Source organism: Scyliorhinus torazame, chromosome 4 (assembly GCF_047496885.1).
Source record: "Scyliorhinus torazame isolate Kashiwa2021f chromosome 4, sScyTor2.1, whole genome shotgun sequence".
Classification (NCBI taxonomy): domain Eukaryota; kingdom Metazoa; phylum Chordata; class Chondrichthyes; order Carcharhiniformes; family Scyliorhinidae; genus Scyliorhinus; species Scyliorhinus torazame.
The window spans coordinates 372,152,757-372,171,774 of NC_092710.1; the positions used below are offsets into that span (position 1 = coordinate 372,152,757).

Sequence of the window (19,018 nt, forward strand, 5' to 3'; positions counted from 1 at the left end):
GCACAGTGATGGAAGGAGTCATCAACAGAGCTATCCAGCGGCACTTACTCAGCAATAACCTGCTCACAGACGCTCAGTGTGGGTTCCGTCAGGGTCACTCAGCTCCTGACCTCATTACAGCCTTGGTTCAAACATGGACAAGAGAGCTGAATGACAGAGGTGAGGTGAGAGTGACTGCCCTGATAATAATAATAGTCTTTAGGGGCAGCACAGTGGTTAGCACTGCAGCCTCACGGCATCGAGGTCCCAGGTTCGATCCCGGCTCCGGGTCAGTGTGTGTGGAGGTTGCTTAGGCTGACAAGTGCAAAGTAACATTCGGGCCAGGCAATGACCATCTCCAATAAGAGAGGATCTAACCACCGCCCCGTGACATTCAATGGCATTCCCATCGCTGAATCCCCACAATCAACATCCTGGGGGTTACCATTGTTCAGAAACTGAACTGGACCCAGCCACATTAATACTGTGGCTACCAGGGAAGGTCAAAGGCTAGGAACCCTATGGTGCCTAACTCACCTCATAGGAACAGGAATAGGCCATTCAGCCCCTCGAGCCTGTCCCGCCATTCACTGAGCTCATGGTTGATCTTTGACCAAACTCCATATACCTGCTTTTGGCCCAAATCCCTCAATATCTTTGCTCAACAGAAATCTACCTCTCATTTAAAATTAACAACTTATTGAGCATCAATTGTTGTTTGTGGGAGAGAATTCCAAACCCCTCTCACCCTTTCAGTGAAGACGTTCTTCCCAACATCTCTCCTGAACGGTCTGGCTCTAATGTTTAGACAATGCCGCCTAGTTATAGAATCTCCAGCCAGTGGAAAGAGTTTATCTTTATCTACCTTGTTTAATGTCTTGAAGACTTTGATCAGATCACCCCTTAACCTTCTAAATTCTAGTGAAAACAGGTCTATTTGAGTAATCCCCTTCGTAACTCATCCCCCTGCAATCCAGGAATGATTTTTGCACACCCTCCAAAGCTAAAATATCTTTCCTAAGGTATGGGACCCAGAACTGCTGAGTGGTCTAACCAGGGTTTTGTAAAGCTGCAGCGTAACCAGTGTGTCTTTAGACTCCAATCCTCTAGATATAAAGGGCTAGCATTTCATTACTTTTTTGCACTTGTTCCTGGCGTTTTAGGGACCTATGCACCTGACCCCCACCCCACTTCCCAAAGTCTGTCTGCTATGTACAAGTCAGGAGGGGAATGGAATACTCCCCACTTGCCTGGATGAGCGCAGCTCCAACAACACTCAAGAAGCTCAACACCATCCAGGACAAAGCAGCCCCGCTTGATTGCTCCCCTTCCACAAACATTCACTCCCTCCACCACCGACACACAGTGACAGCCGTGTGTACCATCTACAGGATGCACTGCAGTAACTCACCAAGGTTCCTTAGACAGCACCTTCCAAACCCTCGATCTCTACCCTCTAGGACAAGAGCAGCAGATACCTGGGAACCCCACCACCTGGAGGATACCTGGGAACCCCACCACCTGGAGGTTCCCCTCCCAGTCACTCACCACCCTGACTGGGAAATATATCGCCGTTCCTTCACTGTCGCTGTAAACATCCTGGAACTCCCTCCCTAACAGCACAGTGGGTGTACCTACACCTGAGGGACTAGCGATTCAAGACGACTGAATGGGATGGGAGGGAAGGCTTGGGGAGGGGGTGGGGAATGGGTCGACCAGGCTGGTGTGTGTGTGACGGGGAATAAGAGCTGATTGTATCGGGGTGTAGGTAGGCAGAATGAGTGAGGCTTCCAGCACCAGGAAATATGGGGAGTTTGGCTGAAAACTACACATACATAAAATGATATTTTTATAAGCAGTTTAAAAACATTCATATTTCTGCTGATTAATGTTGAACTCTAATGGTTCTGCAATAACATTTATTGCTGTTTTGCTTTTCCTGACATCTGGGGTAACAGTCACGAGGTTTTTTTTCATAAACATATAATTTCTTCATGAGATATAGGCATTGGTGAGGTCAGCCGCTGTGCCTAATTACCCAGGAGACTGGTCACAGAGACCTGTTGCTAGTCTGTGTAATATAAACTGATGTCAACACAACTGCATTAAATGCACAGAGCACTTGGGTGATTTCACACACATGCATTCGGCCACAGGCCGTGCAGTGAACAAATGAAAATCTGTGCCTCACCACACTTTCCACCCCTACAAAGTAACCCAGAAACATTGGCATTTCACAAGTTTATTTAATTTGTGCTCATATCGCTTGATGATTGGCCCAAGCTTCTCAATAGTTTGTCCGGTAACCTGACTACTGCTCCCGAGACCAGGATTAAAGTCTGGAGTTTCACTAGATTACATCAGCTGCTGACTTGCCCGCTGTGGTATGGTTTATTTCCTGTGAACACACACACACCCTGGAAACCTCTGTCATTTCAGTGCTGCCCACTGGATACAGATCTGGCAGTCAGTCTGGGAGAGTTCAGAAGCCTTGGCTCATTCAGCTGTTGGTTCACATCACAGAGTTTCCGACTGACGGACAATAATGCCGTGATGTTATGAAGAATCCAGGACCAGAGCTGGGAACATTTGAAGCTGTTGTCAGTGACAGTTGGATTGTCACAGTAATCCAGGTGGTTCACACGACCTTGCATCCTCCAGGCTGATGTCCAACTCCAACCTGACGGAGCAGTGGAGGACCAGCCTAGACGTTGTGAAAGTGCCTCGGGAGCAGCATTGAAGGGAGGTGTGCTGTTCGTAAGCAGACTCTCAATTCCCCTCCCCGTTAAAGAGTTTTGACAGTGAAGATGTTGGGAGGATATTGCCCCTGGCTGCTGAATCAGGAACACAAGTCTCAGTAGGAATCAGTTATTTTAGTTTAGCACTGCTTCACCAATGACCTCCCTTCCATCATAAGGTCAGAAGTGGGGATGTTTGCGGGTGACTGCACAATGTTCAGCACCATTCGCCACTCCTCAGATAGTGAAGCAGTCCCTGTCCAAATGCAGCAAGACCCGGACAATATCCAGGCTCGGGGCTGACAAGGGGCAAGTTACATTCGCACCACACAAGTGCCCGGCAATGACCATCTCCGACAAGAGAGGATCTAACTTTCACCCTTGACATTCAATGGCATTACCATCGCTGAATCCCCACAATCAACATCCTGGGGGTTACCATAGAGCAGAAACTGAACTGGACCCAGCCACATGAATACTGTGGCTACCAGGGAAGGTCAAAGGTGAGCAATCCTACAGCGAGTAACTCACCTCCTGACCCCCAAAGCCTGCCCACCATCTACAAGGCACAAGTCAGGAGTGCAATGGAATACTCTCCACCTGCCTGGATGAGCGCAGCTCCAACAACACTCAAGAAGCTCGACACCATCCAGGACAAAACAGCCCCGCTTGATTGCTCCCCTTCCACAAACATTCACTCCCTCCACCACCGACACACAGTGGCAGCCGTGTGTCCCATCTACAGGATGCACTGCAGTACCTCACCAAGGTTCCTTAGACAGCACCTTCCACCCCACGATCACTACCATCTAGAAGGAAAAGAGCAGCAGATACCTGGGAACCCCACCACCTGGAGGTTCCCCTCCAAGTCACTCACCACCCTGACTTGGAAATATATCAGCCGTTCCTTCACTGTCGCTGGGGCAACATCCCGGTACTCCCTCCCTAACAGCACAGTGGGTGTACCTACACCTCAGGGACTGCAGCAGTTCAAGAAGGCAGCTCACCCCCACCTTCTGAAGGGCAACTAGGGATGGGCAATGAATGCCGGCCTGACCAGCGACGTCCGCAGGATGGGCAATGAATGCCGGCCTGACCAGCGACGTCCACAGGATGGGCAATGAATGCCGGCCTGACCAGCGACGTCCGCAGGATGGGCAATGAATGCCGGCCTGACCAGCGACGTCCGCAGGATGGGCAATGAATGCTGGCCTGACCAGCGACGTCCGCAGGATGGGCAATGAATGCCGGCCTGACCAGCGACGTCCGCAGGATGGGCAATGAATGCCGGCCTGACCAGCGACGTCCGCAGGATGGGCAATGAATGCCGGCCTGACCAGCGACGTCCGCAGGATGGGCAATGAATGCCGGCCTGACCAACGACGTCCGCAGGATGGGCAATGAATGCCGGCCTGACCAGCGACGTCCACAGGATGGGCAATGAATGCCGGCCTGACCAGCGACGTCCGCAGGATGGGCAATGAATGCCGGCCTGACCAGCGACGTCCACAGTCTGTACATTGAAGAGGTGAATGATTTCCTGCAGGGATCTATGATCAGACACATTGGGTTGCGAGGAGGCTGCTGTCTGTCACACTGCACATCAGGTTACTGTGTCCAGCTTTACAGAAACTAATCCCCAACACGGCAGCTCCTCTGTAACACTGACCCTTTCGGATAGAAACTCTCACACATCACTGCTGGGCTGGGACCCGAGGACAGAAACAGAGGTGTGTGGTGATTCATACATAACAATACCCAGTAACAGACAACAGCAAAGGAGCAAAAAACTTAACGCAGGGAACATTCAAAACAGTCAATTAAAATTTTATTTATTTAAAACAAATTTGTCTGTACATCTTTTATATACAGAAACACAATGTACAGAAACTGCCCTATATCACACATTAAAACTAATACCTGCCATTATAACGCACCAATTATGCTGAATAAAGTGAGGTCGTGCTCCGCTGACGGGCAGGATTTACTGCAAATCATACACCTCTTACAAACATCAAACATCATGGACGTTAATCTCGCTCTCCTACATGTGGCCACAGCATTCATAGTCTCTTGCAAAGGGTGCACATAGCCTGACCCAATCCTCAGCTCATTCCCACATAGGACAGGTAGAGCACAGGTCAGTTGAAGTGTAAACTCCCTCTACACTGTCCCCATCAAACACTCCCAGGACAGGTACAGCACGGGGTTAGATACAGAGTAAAGCTCCCTCTACACTGTCCCCATCAAACACTCCCAGGACAGGTACAGCACGGGGTTAGATACAGAGTAAAGCTCCCTCTACACTGTCCCCATCAAACACTCCCAGGACAGGTACAGCACGGGGTTAGATATAGAGTAAAGCTCCCTCTACACTGTCCCCATGAACACTCCCAGGACAGGTACAGCACGGGGTTAGATACAGAGAGAATCCCCCTCAACACTGTCCCCATCAAACACTCCCAGGACAGGTACAGCACGGGGTTAGATACAGAGTAAAGATCCCTCTACACTGTCCACATCAAACACTCCCAGGACAGGTACAGCACGGGGTTAGATACAGAGTAAAGCTCCCTCTACACTGTCCCCATCAAACACTCCCAGGACAGGGACAGCACGGGGTTAGATACAGAGTAAATTCCCTCTACACTGTCCCCAGGAAAGGTACAGCACGGGGTTAGATACAGAGTAAAGCTCCCTCTACATTATTGAAGAACGTACCTCCCCCACCGTTGACCGGTTTATGTTACCACCCCACTTTAATGCCAATTGGTGCTGAATTAGAGGATGCCAAATGTCTATGAAAACGTTTCAGATTGCAAAACTCTTCACGTTGAACTTCAGAAGCAAGCAGAAAGTGCGGAAACCTTTGTGTATGATTTGAAGTCAATCTTCAAGGTAGCACAAGTAAGACATCAGTAGAGAAGAGGATGCAGCGAGAGACTGAAAGACCGAGAGATGAAAGAGCCAGATGGAGAGGTCCTGATTGAGTGCGAAAAGGCAAGAATTCTTCCTGCGAGGTCGCAGCATGAAGGGTGCTTTGATATTTAATCAGGCTGCAGATATTGAGGATTCCCTCTTGAGCTGAGGTCAAGACACAGTCAGTGTAGTTGAACAACCGTGTGATCCTCGTGGATGTGCAGAGTCCCTCTGGTGAATGGTCCCGGCTGCTGAAGGGTGCGTTGGGACTGACTGACAGAATTTGGAGATGATCGTAGTCAGGCTGAGCACTTCACATCAGCTATAACCTTGGTAACGTGACCGATTCCTTTCGTCACTCCTTCACGGAACAATAGCTTCGCCCCCACTTTCAGGTACTCGGGATGTTTAATAAAACGGAAACGGACAACAGCCTTCTCTCCAGTCCTCAAATCCTCCTGAAACAAACAACAAACGCATCAAACCGGACACCCCTGTCCACATCGCCACAACTGGAGGAGAGGGAAGCGGCAGGGGAAACTGGGGGACAGGACCACAATGAGATATGGAGAGATACCTGTGACCATGACTTACCTTGCCATGAATCAGCTCCACAATCGCTGTCTGTCGGACGTTTCCAACATGCACCGTGACCTGGAATCCTTTCCGGAAAGTCTTTGCGTGGAAAAGCAGCACAATTTCCGATTCGAAGAGGGAGCTGACAGTCGGGTGCATCTCGAGACTTACCATCACCATGCCCTGTCCAGAAAGTCAGTCAGTTACAATCCACCCCTTCACAGTCAAACTAACATTTTCCTCCCACATTCAGCCTTTTCACCATTAACCCCACAATATTGGCCAAGTACAATAGCAGTCATCACAGGTCATCTGACGTGCAGAGAAAACAGCTCAGCCCCAGGCAGCAGTCAATCTTTCGGTGATACTTCATCTAGTTTTCAGTGCGTACGATTGCTGCTGAAATAAAAGGCTCCTGTTTGCATCGACTTGTTTGCATTTCCTACACAATGGAAACCACTGGAGTGGCCCTGGAGCTGCACTGTCCCCCGCACTGCCCTGGAAAACTGCAACAAACTCTACTTCTTGTGAAGGACAGGCAGCCATTCGCCCCTGCAGCTTGTCCACTCATTCACTCTGTATCATCGCTGTTTACCCGCCTTGTTTGCGGAAACATTGGGCAGAATGTGTGACTTTGCAACGGGCAGTGATGGGGTTTGGGTGCCCCTCTCCTCTGTCCTGCCCTGATCAGGTACCCCAGGCCAGCCTGGGTTGAACTGGAGACCTACCTTACGGAGCAGGGCCCTGTCGAAGTTGCCCAGGGCCAGTGTAGCAGCCTGGCCCGCTCTCAGTACTCGACAGGCAGACCGGTTCCGCTGGATGCTGCATACTTTCAGAGGAAGGAAGATGCCGTTATCTGTGGGTCCCACCACCAGCTGCTCGCCCTCTCTGCAAATCCCACTGGTGAGAGAGAAAAACAAAGAGCTTTGAGTGAACATCAGGAAATTGTCAGGAAGGTTGAGAGGAGCCTCAACCCAGCGCCAGGGCCTCAACCCAGCGCCAGGGCCTCAACCCAGCGCCGGGGCCTCAACCCAGCGCCACCCCCAACCCAGCGCCGGGACCTCAACCCAGCGCCAGGGCCTCAACCCAGCGCCACCATCAACCCAACGCCGGGGCCTCAAACCAGCGCCGGGACCTCAACCCAGCGCCAGGGCCTCAACCCAGCGCCAGGGCCTCAACCCAGCGCCAGGGCCTCAACCCAGCGCCAGGGCCTCAACCCAGCGCCACCATCAACCCAGCGCCGGGGCCTCAACCCAGCGCCGGGGCCTCAACCCAGCGCCACCCTCAACCCAGCGCCACCCCCAACCCAGCGCCACCCTCAACCCAGCACCACCGTCAACCCAGCGCCACCATCAACCCAGCGCCACCCTCAACCCAGCACCACCGTCAACCCAACGCCACCATCAACCCAGCGCCACCATCAACCCAGCGCCACCATCAACCCAGCGCCACCATCAACCCAGCGCCACCGGTAAACCCAGCGCCACCCTCAACCCAGCGCCACCGGTAAACCCAGCGCCACCATCAACCCAGCGCCACCGGTAAACCCAGCGCCACCCTCAACCCAGCGCCACCCTCAACCCAGCGCCACCATCAACCCAGCGCCACCCTCAACCCAGCGCCACCGTCGACCCAGCGCCACCGTCGACCCAGCGCCACCCCCAACCCAGCGCCACCATCAACCCAGCGCCACCCTCAACCCAGCGCCACCCTCAACCCAGCGCCACCATCAACCCAACGCCACCGTCGACCCAGCGCCACCATCAACCCAGCGCCACCCTCAACCCAGCGCCACCCTCAACCCAGCGCCACCCTCAACCCAACGCCACCCTCAACCCAGCGCCACCATCAATCCAGCGCCACCATCAACCCAACGCCACCATCAACCCAGCGCCACCATCAACCCAGCGCCACCGTCAACCCAACGCCACCATCAACCCAGCGCCACCATCAACCCAGCGCCACCATCAACCCAGCGCCACCGTCGACCCAGCGCCACCGTCAACCCAACGCCACCATCAACCCAACGCCACCATCAACCCAACGCCACCATCAACCCAGCGCCACCCTCAACCCAGCGCCACCGTCAACCCAGCGCCACCGTCAACCCAGCGCCACCGTCAACCCAGCGCCACCCTCAACCCAGCGCCACCATCAACCCAGCGCCACCATCAACCCAACGCCACCCTCAACCCAGCGCCACCATCAACCCAACGCCACCGTCGACCCAGCGCCACCGTCAACCCAGCGCCACCCTCAACCCAGCGCCACCCTCAACCCAGCGCCACCCTCAACCCAGCGCCACCGGTAAACCCAGCGCCACCCTCAACCCAGCGCCACCATCAACCCAACGCCACCGTCAACCCAGCGCCACCCTCAACCCAACGCCACCGTCAACCCAGCGCCACCCTCAACCCAGCGCCACCGTCAACCCAGCGCCACCATCAACCCAACGCCACCGTCAACCCAGCGCCACCCTCAACCCAGCGCCACCGTCAACCCAGCGCCACCATCAACCCAACGCCACCGTCAACCCAGCGCCACCATCAACCCAGCGCCACCGTCAACCCAGCGCCACCCTCAACCCAGCGCCACCGTCAACCCAGCGCCACCGTCAACCCAGCGCCACCCTCAACCCAGCGCCACCCTCAACCCAGCGCCACCGTCAACCCAGCGCCACCATCAACCCAGCACCACCGGTAAACCCAGCGCCACCGTCAACCCAGCGCCACCGTCAACCCAGCGCCACCCTCAACCCAGCGCCACCGTCAACCCAGCGCCACCATCAACCCAGCGCCACCATCAACCCAGCGCCACCGTCAACCCAGCGCCACCATCAACCCAACGCCACCATCAACCCAGCGCCACCCTCAACCCAGCGCCACCGTCAACCCAGCGCCACCATCAACCCAGCGCCACCATCAACCCAGCGCCACCATCGACCCAGCGCCACCGTCAACCCAGCGCCACCGTCGACCCAGCGCCACCGTCAACCCAGCGCCACCGTCAACCCAGCGCCACCGTCAACCCAGCGCCACCGTCGACCCAGCGCCACCGTCAACCCAGCGCCACCGTCAACCCAGCGCCACCATCGACCCAGCGCCACCGTCAACCCAGCGCCACCGTCAACCCAGCGCCACCGTCAACCCAGCGCCACCATCGACCCAGCGCCACCGTCAACCCAGCGCCACCCTCAACCCAGCGCCACCATCAACCCAACGCCACCATCAACCCAGCGCCACCGTCAACCCAGCGCCACCCTCAACCCAGCGCCACCATCAACCCAGCGCCACCATCAACCCAGCGCCACCGTCAACCCAACGCCACCCTCAACCCAGCGCCACCATCAACCCAGCGCCACCATCAACCCAACGCCACCATCAACCCAGCGCCACCATCAACCCAGCGCCACCATCAACCCAGCGCCACCATCAACCCAGCGCCACCGTCGACCCAGCGCCACCGTCAACCCAGCGCCACCGTCAACCCAGCGCCGCCATCAACCCAGCGCCACCATCAACCCAGCGCCACCATCAACCCAGCGCCACCGTCGACCCAGCGCCACCGTCAACCCAGCGCCACCGTCAACCCAGCGCCACCATCAACCCAGCGCCACCCTCAACCCAGCGCCACCGTCAACCCAGCGCCACCCTCAACCCAGCGCCACCATCAACCCAGCGCCACCCTCAACCCAACGCCACCGTCAACCCAGCGCCACCATCAACCCAGCGCCACCGTCGACCCAGCGCCACCCTCAACCCAGCGCCACCATCAACCCAGCGCCACCCTCAACCCAACGCCACCATCAACCCAGCGCCACCATCAACCCAGCGCCACCCTCAACCCAACGCCACCATCAACCCAGCGCCACCATCAACCCAGCGCCACCATCAACCCAGCGCCACCCTCAACCCAGCGCCACCGTCGACCCAGCGCCACCCTCAACCCAGCGCCACCATCAACCCAGCGCCACCATCAACCCAGCGCCACCATCAACCCAGCGCCACCATCAACCCAGCGCCACCATCAACCCAGCGCCACCCTCAACCCAGCGCCACCATCAACCCAGCGCCACCCTCAACCCAGCGCCACCCTCAACCCAGCGCCACCCTCAACCCAGCGCCACCGTCGACCCAGCGCCACCGTCAACCCAACGCCACCATCAACCCAGCGCCACCCTCAACCCAGCGCCACCCTCAACCCAGCGCCACCATCAACCCAGCGCCACCATCAACCCAGCGCCACCATCAACCCAGCGCCACCATCAACCCAGCGCCACCCTCAACCCAGCGCCACCGTCGACCCAGCGCCACCGTCAACCCAACGCCACCATCAACCCAGCGCCACCGTCAACCCAACGCCACCATCAACCCAGCGCCACCGTCAACCCAGCGCCACCCTCAACCCAGCGCCACCATCAACCCAGCGCCACCCTCAACCCAACGCCACCATCAACCCAGCGCCACCATCAACCCAGCGCCACCATCAACCCAGCGCCACCGTCAACCCAGCGCCACCCTCAACCCAGCGCCACCGTCGACCCAGCGCCACCGTCAACCCAACGCCACCATCAACCCAGCGCCACCATCAACCCAGCGCCACCGTCAACCCAGCGCCACCATCAACCCAGCGCCACCGTCAACCCAGCGCCACCATCAACCCAGCGCCACCGTCAACCCAGCGCCACCGTCAACCCAACGCCACCATCAACCCAGCGCCACCCTCAACCCAGCGCCACCGTCGACCCAGCGCCACCGTCAACCCAGCGCCACCGTCAACCCAGCGCCACCGTCAACCCAGCGCCACCATCGACCCAGCGCCACCGTCAACCCAACGCCACCGTCAACCCAGCGCCACCCTCAACCCAACGCCACCGTCAACCCAACGCCACCATCAACCCAGCGCCACCGTCGACCCAGCGCCACCGTCAACCCAACGCCACCATCAACCCAGCGCCACCGTCAACCCAGCGCCACCATCGACCCAGCGCCACCCTCAACCCAGCGCCACCGTCGACCCAGCGCCACCGTCAACCCAACGCCACCATCAACCCAGCGCCACCATCAACCCAGCGCCACCGTCAACCCAGCGCCACCCTCAACCCAGCGCCACCGTCGACCCAGCGCCACCGTCAACCCAGCGCCACCGTCAACCCAGCGCCACCATCAACCCAGCGCCACCGTCAACCCAGCGCCACCCTCAACCCAGCGCCACCATCAACCCAGCGCCACCCTCAACCCAACGCCACCATCAACCCAGCGCCACCATCAACCCAGCGCCACCATCAACCCAGCGCCACCATCAACCCAGCGCCACCGTCGACCCAGCGCCACCATCAACCCAGCGCCACCCTCAACCCAACGCCACCATCAACCCAGCGCCACCATCAACCCAGCGCCACCATCAACCCAGCGCCACCCTCAACCCAGCGCCACCGTCGACCCAGCGCCACCGTCAACCCAACGCCACCATCAACCCAGCGCCACCATCAACCCAGCGCCACCATCAACCCAGCGCCACCCTCAACCCAGCGCCACCATCAACCCAGCGCCACCATCAACCCAGCGCCACCATCAACCCAGCGCCACCATCAACCCAGCGCCACCGTCAACCCAGCGCCACCGTCGACCCAGCGCCACCGTCAACCCAACGCCACCATCAACCCAGCGCCACCGTCAACCCAGCGCCACCATCAACCCAGCGCCACCCTCAACCCAGCGCCACCATCAACCCAACGCCACCATCAACCCAGCGCCACCATCAACCCAGCGCCACCATCAACCCAGCGCCACCATCAACCCAGCGCCACCGTCAACCCAGCGCCACCGTCAACCCAGCGCCACCATCAACCCAGCGCCACCCTCAACCCAGCGCCACCATCAACCCAGCGCCACCGTCAACCCAGCGCCACCATCAACCCAGCGCCACCGTCGACCCAGCGCCACCATCAACCCAACGCCACCCTCAACCCAGCGCCACCGTCGACCCAGCGCCACCGTCAACCCAGCGCCACCCTCAACCCAGCGCCACCATCAACCCAGCGCCACCATCAACCCAGCGCCACCCTCAACCCAGCGCCACCATCAACCCAGCGCCACCCTCAACCCAACGCCACCATCAACCCAGCGCCACCCTCAACCCAACGCCACCATCAACCCAGCGCCACCGTCAACCCAACGCCACCATCAACCCAGCGCCACCATCAACCCAGCGCCACCATCAACCCAGCGCCACCGTCAACCCAGCGCCACCCTCAACCCAACGCCACCATCAACCCAGCGCCACCATCGACCCAGCGCCACCATCAACCCAGCGCCACCATCAACCCAGCGCCACCATCAACCCAGCGCCACCATCAACCCAGCGCCACCATCAACCCAGCGCCACCATCAACCCAGCGCCACCATCAACCCAGCGCCACCATCAACCCAGCGCCACCATCAACCCAGCGCCACCGTCAACCCAACGCCACCATCAACCCAACGCCACCATCAACCCAGCGCCACCATCAACCCAGCGCCACCATCAACCCAGCGCCACCATCAACCCAGCGCCACCGTCAACCCAACGCCACCATCAACCCAGCGCCACCGTCGACCCAGCGCCACCATCAACCCAGCGCCACCATCAACCCAGCGCCACCGTCAACCCAACGCCACCATCAACCCAGCGCCACCATCAACCCAGCGCCACCATCAACCCAGCGCCACCATCAACCCAGCGCCACCGTCAACCCAACGCCACCATCGACCCAGCGCCACCGATCAACCCAGCGCCACCGTCGACCCAGCGCCACCGTCAACCCAGCGCCACCGTCAACCCAGCGCCACCATCAACCCAGCGCCACCCTCAACCCAGCGCCACCGTCGACCCAGCGCCACCGTCAACCCAGCGCCACCCTCAACCCAGCGCCACCATCAACCCAGCGCCACCATCAACCCAGCGCCACCGTCAACCCAACGCCACCATCAACCCAGCGCCACCGTCAACCCAACGCCACCATCAACCCAGCGCCACCGTCAACCCAGCGCCACCATCAACCCAGCGCCACCATCAACCCAACGCCACCGTCAACCCAGCGCCACCATCAACCCTGCGCCACCGTCAACCCAGCGCCACCGTCAACCCAACGCCACCGTCAACCCAGCGCCACCGTCAACCCAGCGCCACCGTCAACCCAGCGCCACCCTCAACCCAGCGCCACCGTCGACCCAGCGCCACCGTCAACCCAGCGCCACCGTCAACCCAGCGCCACCATCAACCCAACGCCACCATCAACCCAACGCCACCATCAACCCAGCGCCACCGTCAACCCAGCGCCACCATCAACCCAGCGCCACCCTCAACCCAGCGCCACCGTCAACCCAGCGCCACCCTCAACCCAGCGCCACCGTCAACCCAGCGCCACCGTCAACCCAGCGCCACCATCAACCCAACGCCACCATCAACCCAGCGCCACCATCAACCCAGCGCCACCATCAACCCAACGCCACCCTCAACCCAGCGCCACCATCAACCCAACGCCACCGTCAACCCAGCGCCACCATCGACCCAGCGCCACCATCAACCCAACGCCACCATCGACCCAACGCCACCATCAACCCAACGCCACCATCGACCCAGCGCCACCATCAACCCAGCGCCACCATCGACCCAGCGCCACCATCAACCCAACGCCACCGTCAACCCAGCGCCACCATCGACCCAGCGCCACCGTCAACCCAACGCCACCGTCAACCCAACGCCACCGTCAACCCAGCGCCACCATCAACCCAGCGCCACCGTCAACCCAACGCCACCGTCAACCCAGCGCCACCATCAACCCAACGCCACCCTCAACCCAGCGCCACCGTCAACCCAGCGCCACCGTCGACCCAGCGCCACCATCAACCCAGCGCCACCCTCAACCCAGCGCCACCATCAACCCAGCGCCACCATCAACCCAGCGCCACCCTCAACCCAGCGCCACCGTCAACCCAGCGCCACCATCAACCCAGCGCCACCGTCAACCCAGCGCCACCGTCAACCCAACGCCACCATCAACCCAGCGCCACCATCAACCCAACGCCACCGTCAACCCAGCGCCACCATCAACCCAGCGCCACCATCAACCCAGCGCCACCATCAACCCAGCGCCACCATCAACCCAGCGCCACCATCAACCCAGCGCCACCATCAACCCAGCGCCACCGTCAACCCAGCGCCACCATCAACCCAGCGCCACCATCAACCCAGCGCCACCGTCAACCCAGCGCCACCATCAACCCAGCGCCACCATCAACCCAGCGCCACCGTCAACCCAGCGCCACCATCAACCCAGCGCCACCATCAACCCAACGCCACCGTCAACCCAACGCCACCGTCAACCCAGCGCCACCATCAACCCAGCGCCACCGTCAACCCAGCGCCACCATCAACCCAGCGCCACCGTCAACCCAGCGCCACCATCGACCCAGCGCCACCATCAACCCAACGCCACCCTCAACCCAGCGCCACCGTCAACCCAACGCCACCGTCAACCCAGCGCCACCATCAACCCAGCGCCACCATCAACCCAGCGCCACCCTCAACCCAGCGCCACCGTCAACCCAGCGCCACCGTCAACCCAGCGCCACCGTCAACCCAGCGCCACCCTCAACCCAGCGCCACCGTCAACCCAGCGCCACCCTCAACCCAGCGCCACCCTCAACCCAGCGCCACCCTCAACCCAGCGCCACCGTCAACCCAGCGCCACCATCGACCCAGCGCCACCATCAACCCAGCGCCACCGTCAACCCAACGCCACCGTCAACCCAGCGCCACCATCAACCCAACGCCACCGTCAACCCAGCGCCACCATCAACCCAGCGCCACCCTCAACCCAGCGCCACCATCAACCCAGCGCCACCATCAACCCAACGCCACCGTCAACCCAGCGCCACCGTCAACCCAGCGCCACCCTCAACCCAGCGCCACCGTCAACCCAGCGCCACCGTCAACCCAACGCCACCATCAACCCAGCGCCACCGTCAACCCAGCGCCACCGTCAACCCAGCGCCACCCTCAACCCAGCGCCACCATCAACCCAGCGCCACCGTCAACCCAACGCCACCATCAACCCAGCGCCACCGTCAACCCAACGCCACCATCAACCCAGCGCCACCGTCAACCCAGCGCCACCGTCAACCCAGCGCCACCCTCAACCCAGCGCCACCGTCAACCCAGCGCCACCGTCAACCCAGCGCCACCATCAACCCAGCGCCACCATCAACCAAGCGCCACCGTCAACCCAGCACCACCATCAACCCAGCGCCACCGTCAACCCAGCGCCACCATCAACCCAGCGCCACCATCAACCAAGCGCCACCGTCAACCCAGCACCACCATCAACCAAGCGCCACCGTCAACCCAACGCCACCATCAACCCAGCGCCACCCTCAACCCAGCGCCACCCTCAACCCAGCGCCACCGTCGACCCAGCGCCACCATCAACCCAGCGCCACCATCAACCAAGCGCCACCGTCAACCCAACGCCACCATCAACCCAGCGCCACCATCAACCCAGCGCCACCGTCAACCCAGCGCCACCGTCAACCCAGCGCCACCATCAACCCAGCGCCACCATCAACCCAACGCCACCCTCAACCCAGCGCCACCGTCAACCCAGCGCCACCGTCAACCCAGCGCCACCATCGACCCAGCGCCACCCTCAACCCAGCGCCACCCTCAACCCAGCGCCACCGTCGACCCAGCGCCACCATCAACCCAGCGCCACCATCAACCCAACGCCACCCTCAACCCAGCGCCACCGTCAACCCAGCGCCACCGTCAACCCAACGCCACCATCAACCCAGCGCCACCGTCAACCCAACGCCACCATCAACCCAGCGCCACCGTCAACCCAGCGCCACCGTCAACCCAGCGCCACCCTCAACCCAGCGCCACCGTCAACCCAGCGCCACCGTCAACCCAACGCCACCATCAACCCAGCGCCACCGTCAACCCAGCGCCACCGTCAACCCAACGCCACCCTCAACCCAGCGCCACCATCAACCCAACGCCACCGTCAACCCAACGCCACCATCAACCCAGCGCCACCATCGACCCAGCGCCACCATCAACCCAGCGCCACCGTCAACCCAACGCCACCGTCAACCCAGCGCCACCGTCAACCCAACGCCACCGTCAACCCAGCGCCACCATCAACCCAGCGCCACCATCAACCCAACGCCACCGTCAACCCAGCGCCACCGTCAACCCAGCGCCACCCTCAACCCAGCGCCACCGTCAACCCAGCGCCACCGTCAACCCAACGCCACCGTCAACCCAGCGCCACCGTCAACCCAGCGCCACCGTCAACCCAGCGCCACCCTCAACCCAGCGCCACCATCAACCCAGCGCCACCATCAACCCAGCGCCACCATCAACCCAGCGCCACCCTCAACCCAACGCCACCGTCAACCCAACGCCACCATCAACCCAGCGCCACCCTCAACCCAGCGCCACCGTCAACCCAACGCCACCCTCAACCCAGCGCCACCATCAACCCAGCGCCACCGGTAAACCCAGCGCCACCCTCAACCCAACGCCACCATCAACCCAGCGCCACCCTCAACCCAACGCCACCGTCAACCCAGCGCCACCATCAACCCAGCGCCACCATCAACCCAGCGCCACCATCAACCCAGCGCCACCGGTAAACCCAGCGCCACCATCAACCCAGCGCCACCATCAACCCAGCGCCACCCTCAACCCAGCGCCACCATCAACCCAGCGCCACCCTCAACCCAGCGCCACCCTCAACCCAGCGCCACCGTCAACCCAGCGCCACCATCAACCCAACGCCACCGTCAACCCAGCGCCACCATCAACCCAGCGCCACCGTCAACCCAGCGCCACCATCAACCCAGCGCCACCCTCAACCCAGCGCCACCGTCAACCCAGCGCCACCCTCAACCCAACGCCACCGTCGACCCAGCGCCACCGTCAACCCAGCGCCACCATCAACCCAGCGCCACCATCAACCCAGCGCCACCATCAACCCAGCGCCACCATCAACCCAGCGCCACCGTCAACCCAGCGCCACCGGTAAACCCAGCGCCACCATCAACCCAGCGCCACCGTCGACCCAGCGCCACCGTCAACCCAGCGCCACCGTCAACCCAGCGCCACCGTCAACCCAGCGCCACCCTCAACCCAGCGCCACCGTCAACCCAGCGCCACCGTCAACCCAGCGCCACCGTCAACCCAGCGCCACCGTCAACCCAGCGCCACCGTCAACCCAGCGCCACCCTCAACCCAGCGCCACCCTCAACCCAGCGCCACCATCAACCCAGCGCCACCATCAACCCAGCGCCACCATCAACCCAGCGCCACCATCAACCCAGCGCCACCATCAACCCAGCGCCACCGTCAACCCAGCGCCACCATCAACCCAGCGCCACCCTCAACCCAGCGCCACCGTCAACCCAGCGCCACCGTCAACCCAGCGCCACCATCAACCCAGCGCCACCGTCAACCCAGCGCCACCGTCGACCCAGCGCCACCGTCAACCCAGCGCCACCGGTAAACCCAGCGCCACCATCAACCCAGCGCCACCCTCAACCCAGCGCCACCCTCAACCCAGCGCCACCCTCAACCCAGCGCCACCATCAACCCAGCGCCACCATCAACCCAGCGCCACCGTCAACCCAGCGCCACCGTCAACCCAGCGCCACCGTCAACCCAGCGCCACCGTCAACCCAGCGCCACCCTCAACCCAGCGCCACCCTCAACCCAGCGCCACCCTCAACCCAGCGCCACCCTCAACCCAGCGCCACCCTCAACCCAGCGCCACCCTCAACCCAGCGCCACCCTCAACCCAGCGCCACCCTCAACCCAGCGCCACCCTCAACCCAGCGCCACCGTCAACCCAGCGCCACCGGTAAACCCAGCGCCACCATCAACCCAGCGCCACCCTCAACCCAGCGCCACCCTCAACCCAGCGCCACCCTCAACCCAGCGCCACCCTCAACCCAGCGCCACCATCAACCCAGCGCCACCATCAACCCAGCGCCACCGTCAACCCAGCGCCACCGTCAACCCAGCGCCACCGTCAACCCAGCGCCACCGTCAACCCAGCGCCACCCTCAACCCAGCGCCACCCTCAACCCAGCGCCACCCTCAACCCAGCGCCACCCTCAACCCAGCGCCACCCTCAACCCAGCGCCACCCTCAACCCAGCGCCACCCTCAACCCAGCGCCACCCTCAACCCAGCGCCACCCTCAACCCAGCGCCACCCTCAACCCAGCGCCACCGTCAACCCAGCGCCACCATCAACCCAACGCCACCATCAACCCAACGCCACCATCAACCCAGCGCCACCGTCAACCCAACGCCACCATCAACCCAGCGCCACCGTCAACCCAGCGCCACCATCAACCCAACGCCACCATCAACCCAACGCCACCCTCAACCCAGCGCCACCCTCAACCCAGCGCCACCCTCAACCCAGCGCCACCATCAACCCAGCGCCACCATCAACCCAGCGCCACCCTCGACCCAGCGCCACCCTCAACCCAGCGCCACCCTCAACCCAGCGCCACCCTCAACCCAGCGCCACCATCAACCCAGCGCCACCATCAACCCAGCGCCACCCTCAACCCAACGCCACCATCAACCCAACGCCACCATCAACCCAGCGCCACCCTCAACCCAGCGCCACCATCAACCCAGCGCCACCATCAACCCAGCGCCACCCTCAACCCAACGCCACCATCAACCCAACGCCACCGTCAACCCAACGCCATCATCAACCCAGCGCCACCATCAACCCAGCGCCACCATC

The 19,018-nt window shown here is 61.0% G+C and overlaps 1 protein-coding gene across 2 annotated transcripts in view; it reads right to left on the bottom strand.

The window, feature by feature from the left end:
• Positions 1-4,528: 4,528 nt before the first annotated feature.
• Positions 4,529-19,018, bottom strand: part of gtpbp2b (GTP binding protein 2b) — a 163,205-nt gene continuing 148,715 nt past the window's right edge. For both annotated transcript variants that reach the window (XM_072500357.1, XM_072500358.1), the window contains exons 10-12: positions 6,941-7,112; positions 6,231-6,395; positions 4,529-6,094 (exon numbers count right to left, since the gene is read on the bottom strand). In XM_072500357.1, the coding sequence (XP_072356458.1) occupies positions 5,936-6,094; positions 6,231-6,395; positions 6,941-7,112 (496 nt within the window). In that variant the 3' untranslated portion in view covers positions 4,529-5,935. The remainder of the gene's footprint in view (positions 6,095-6,230; positions 6,396-6,940; positions 7,113-19,018) is intronic.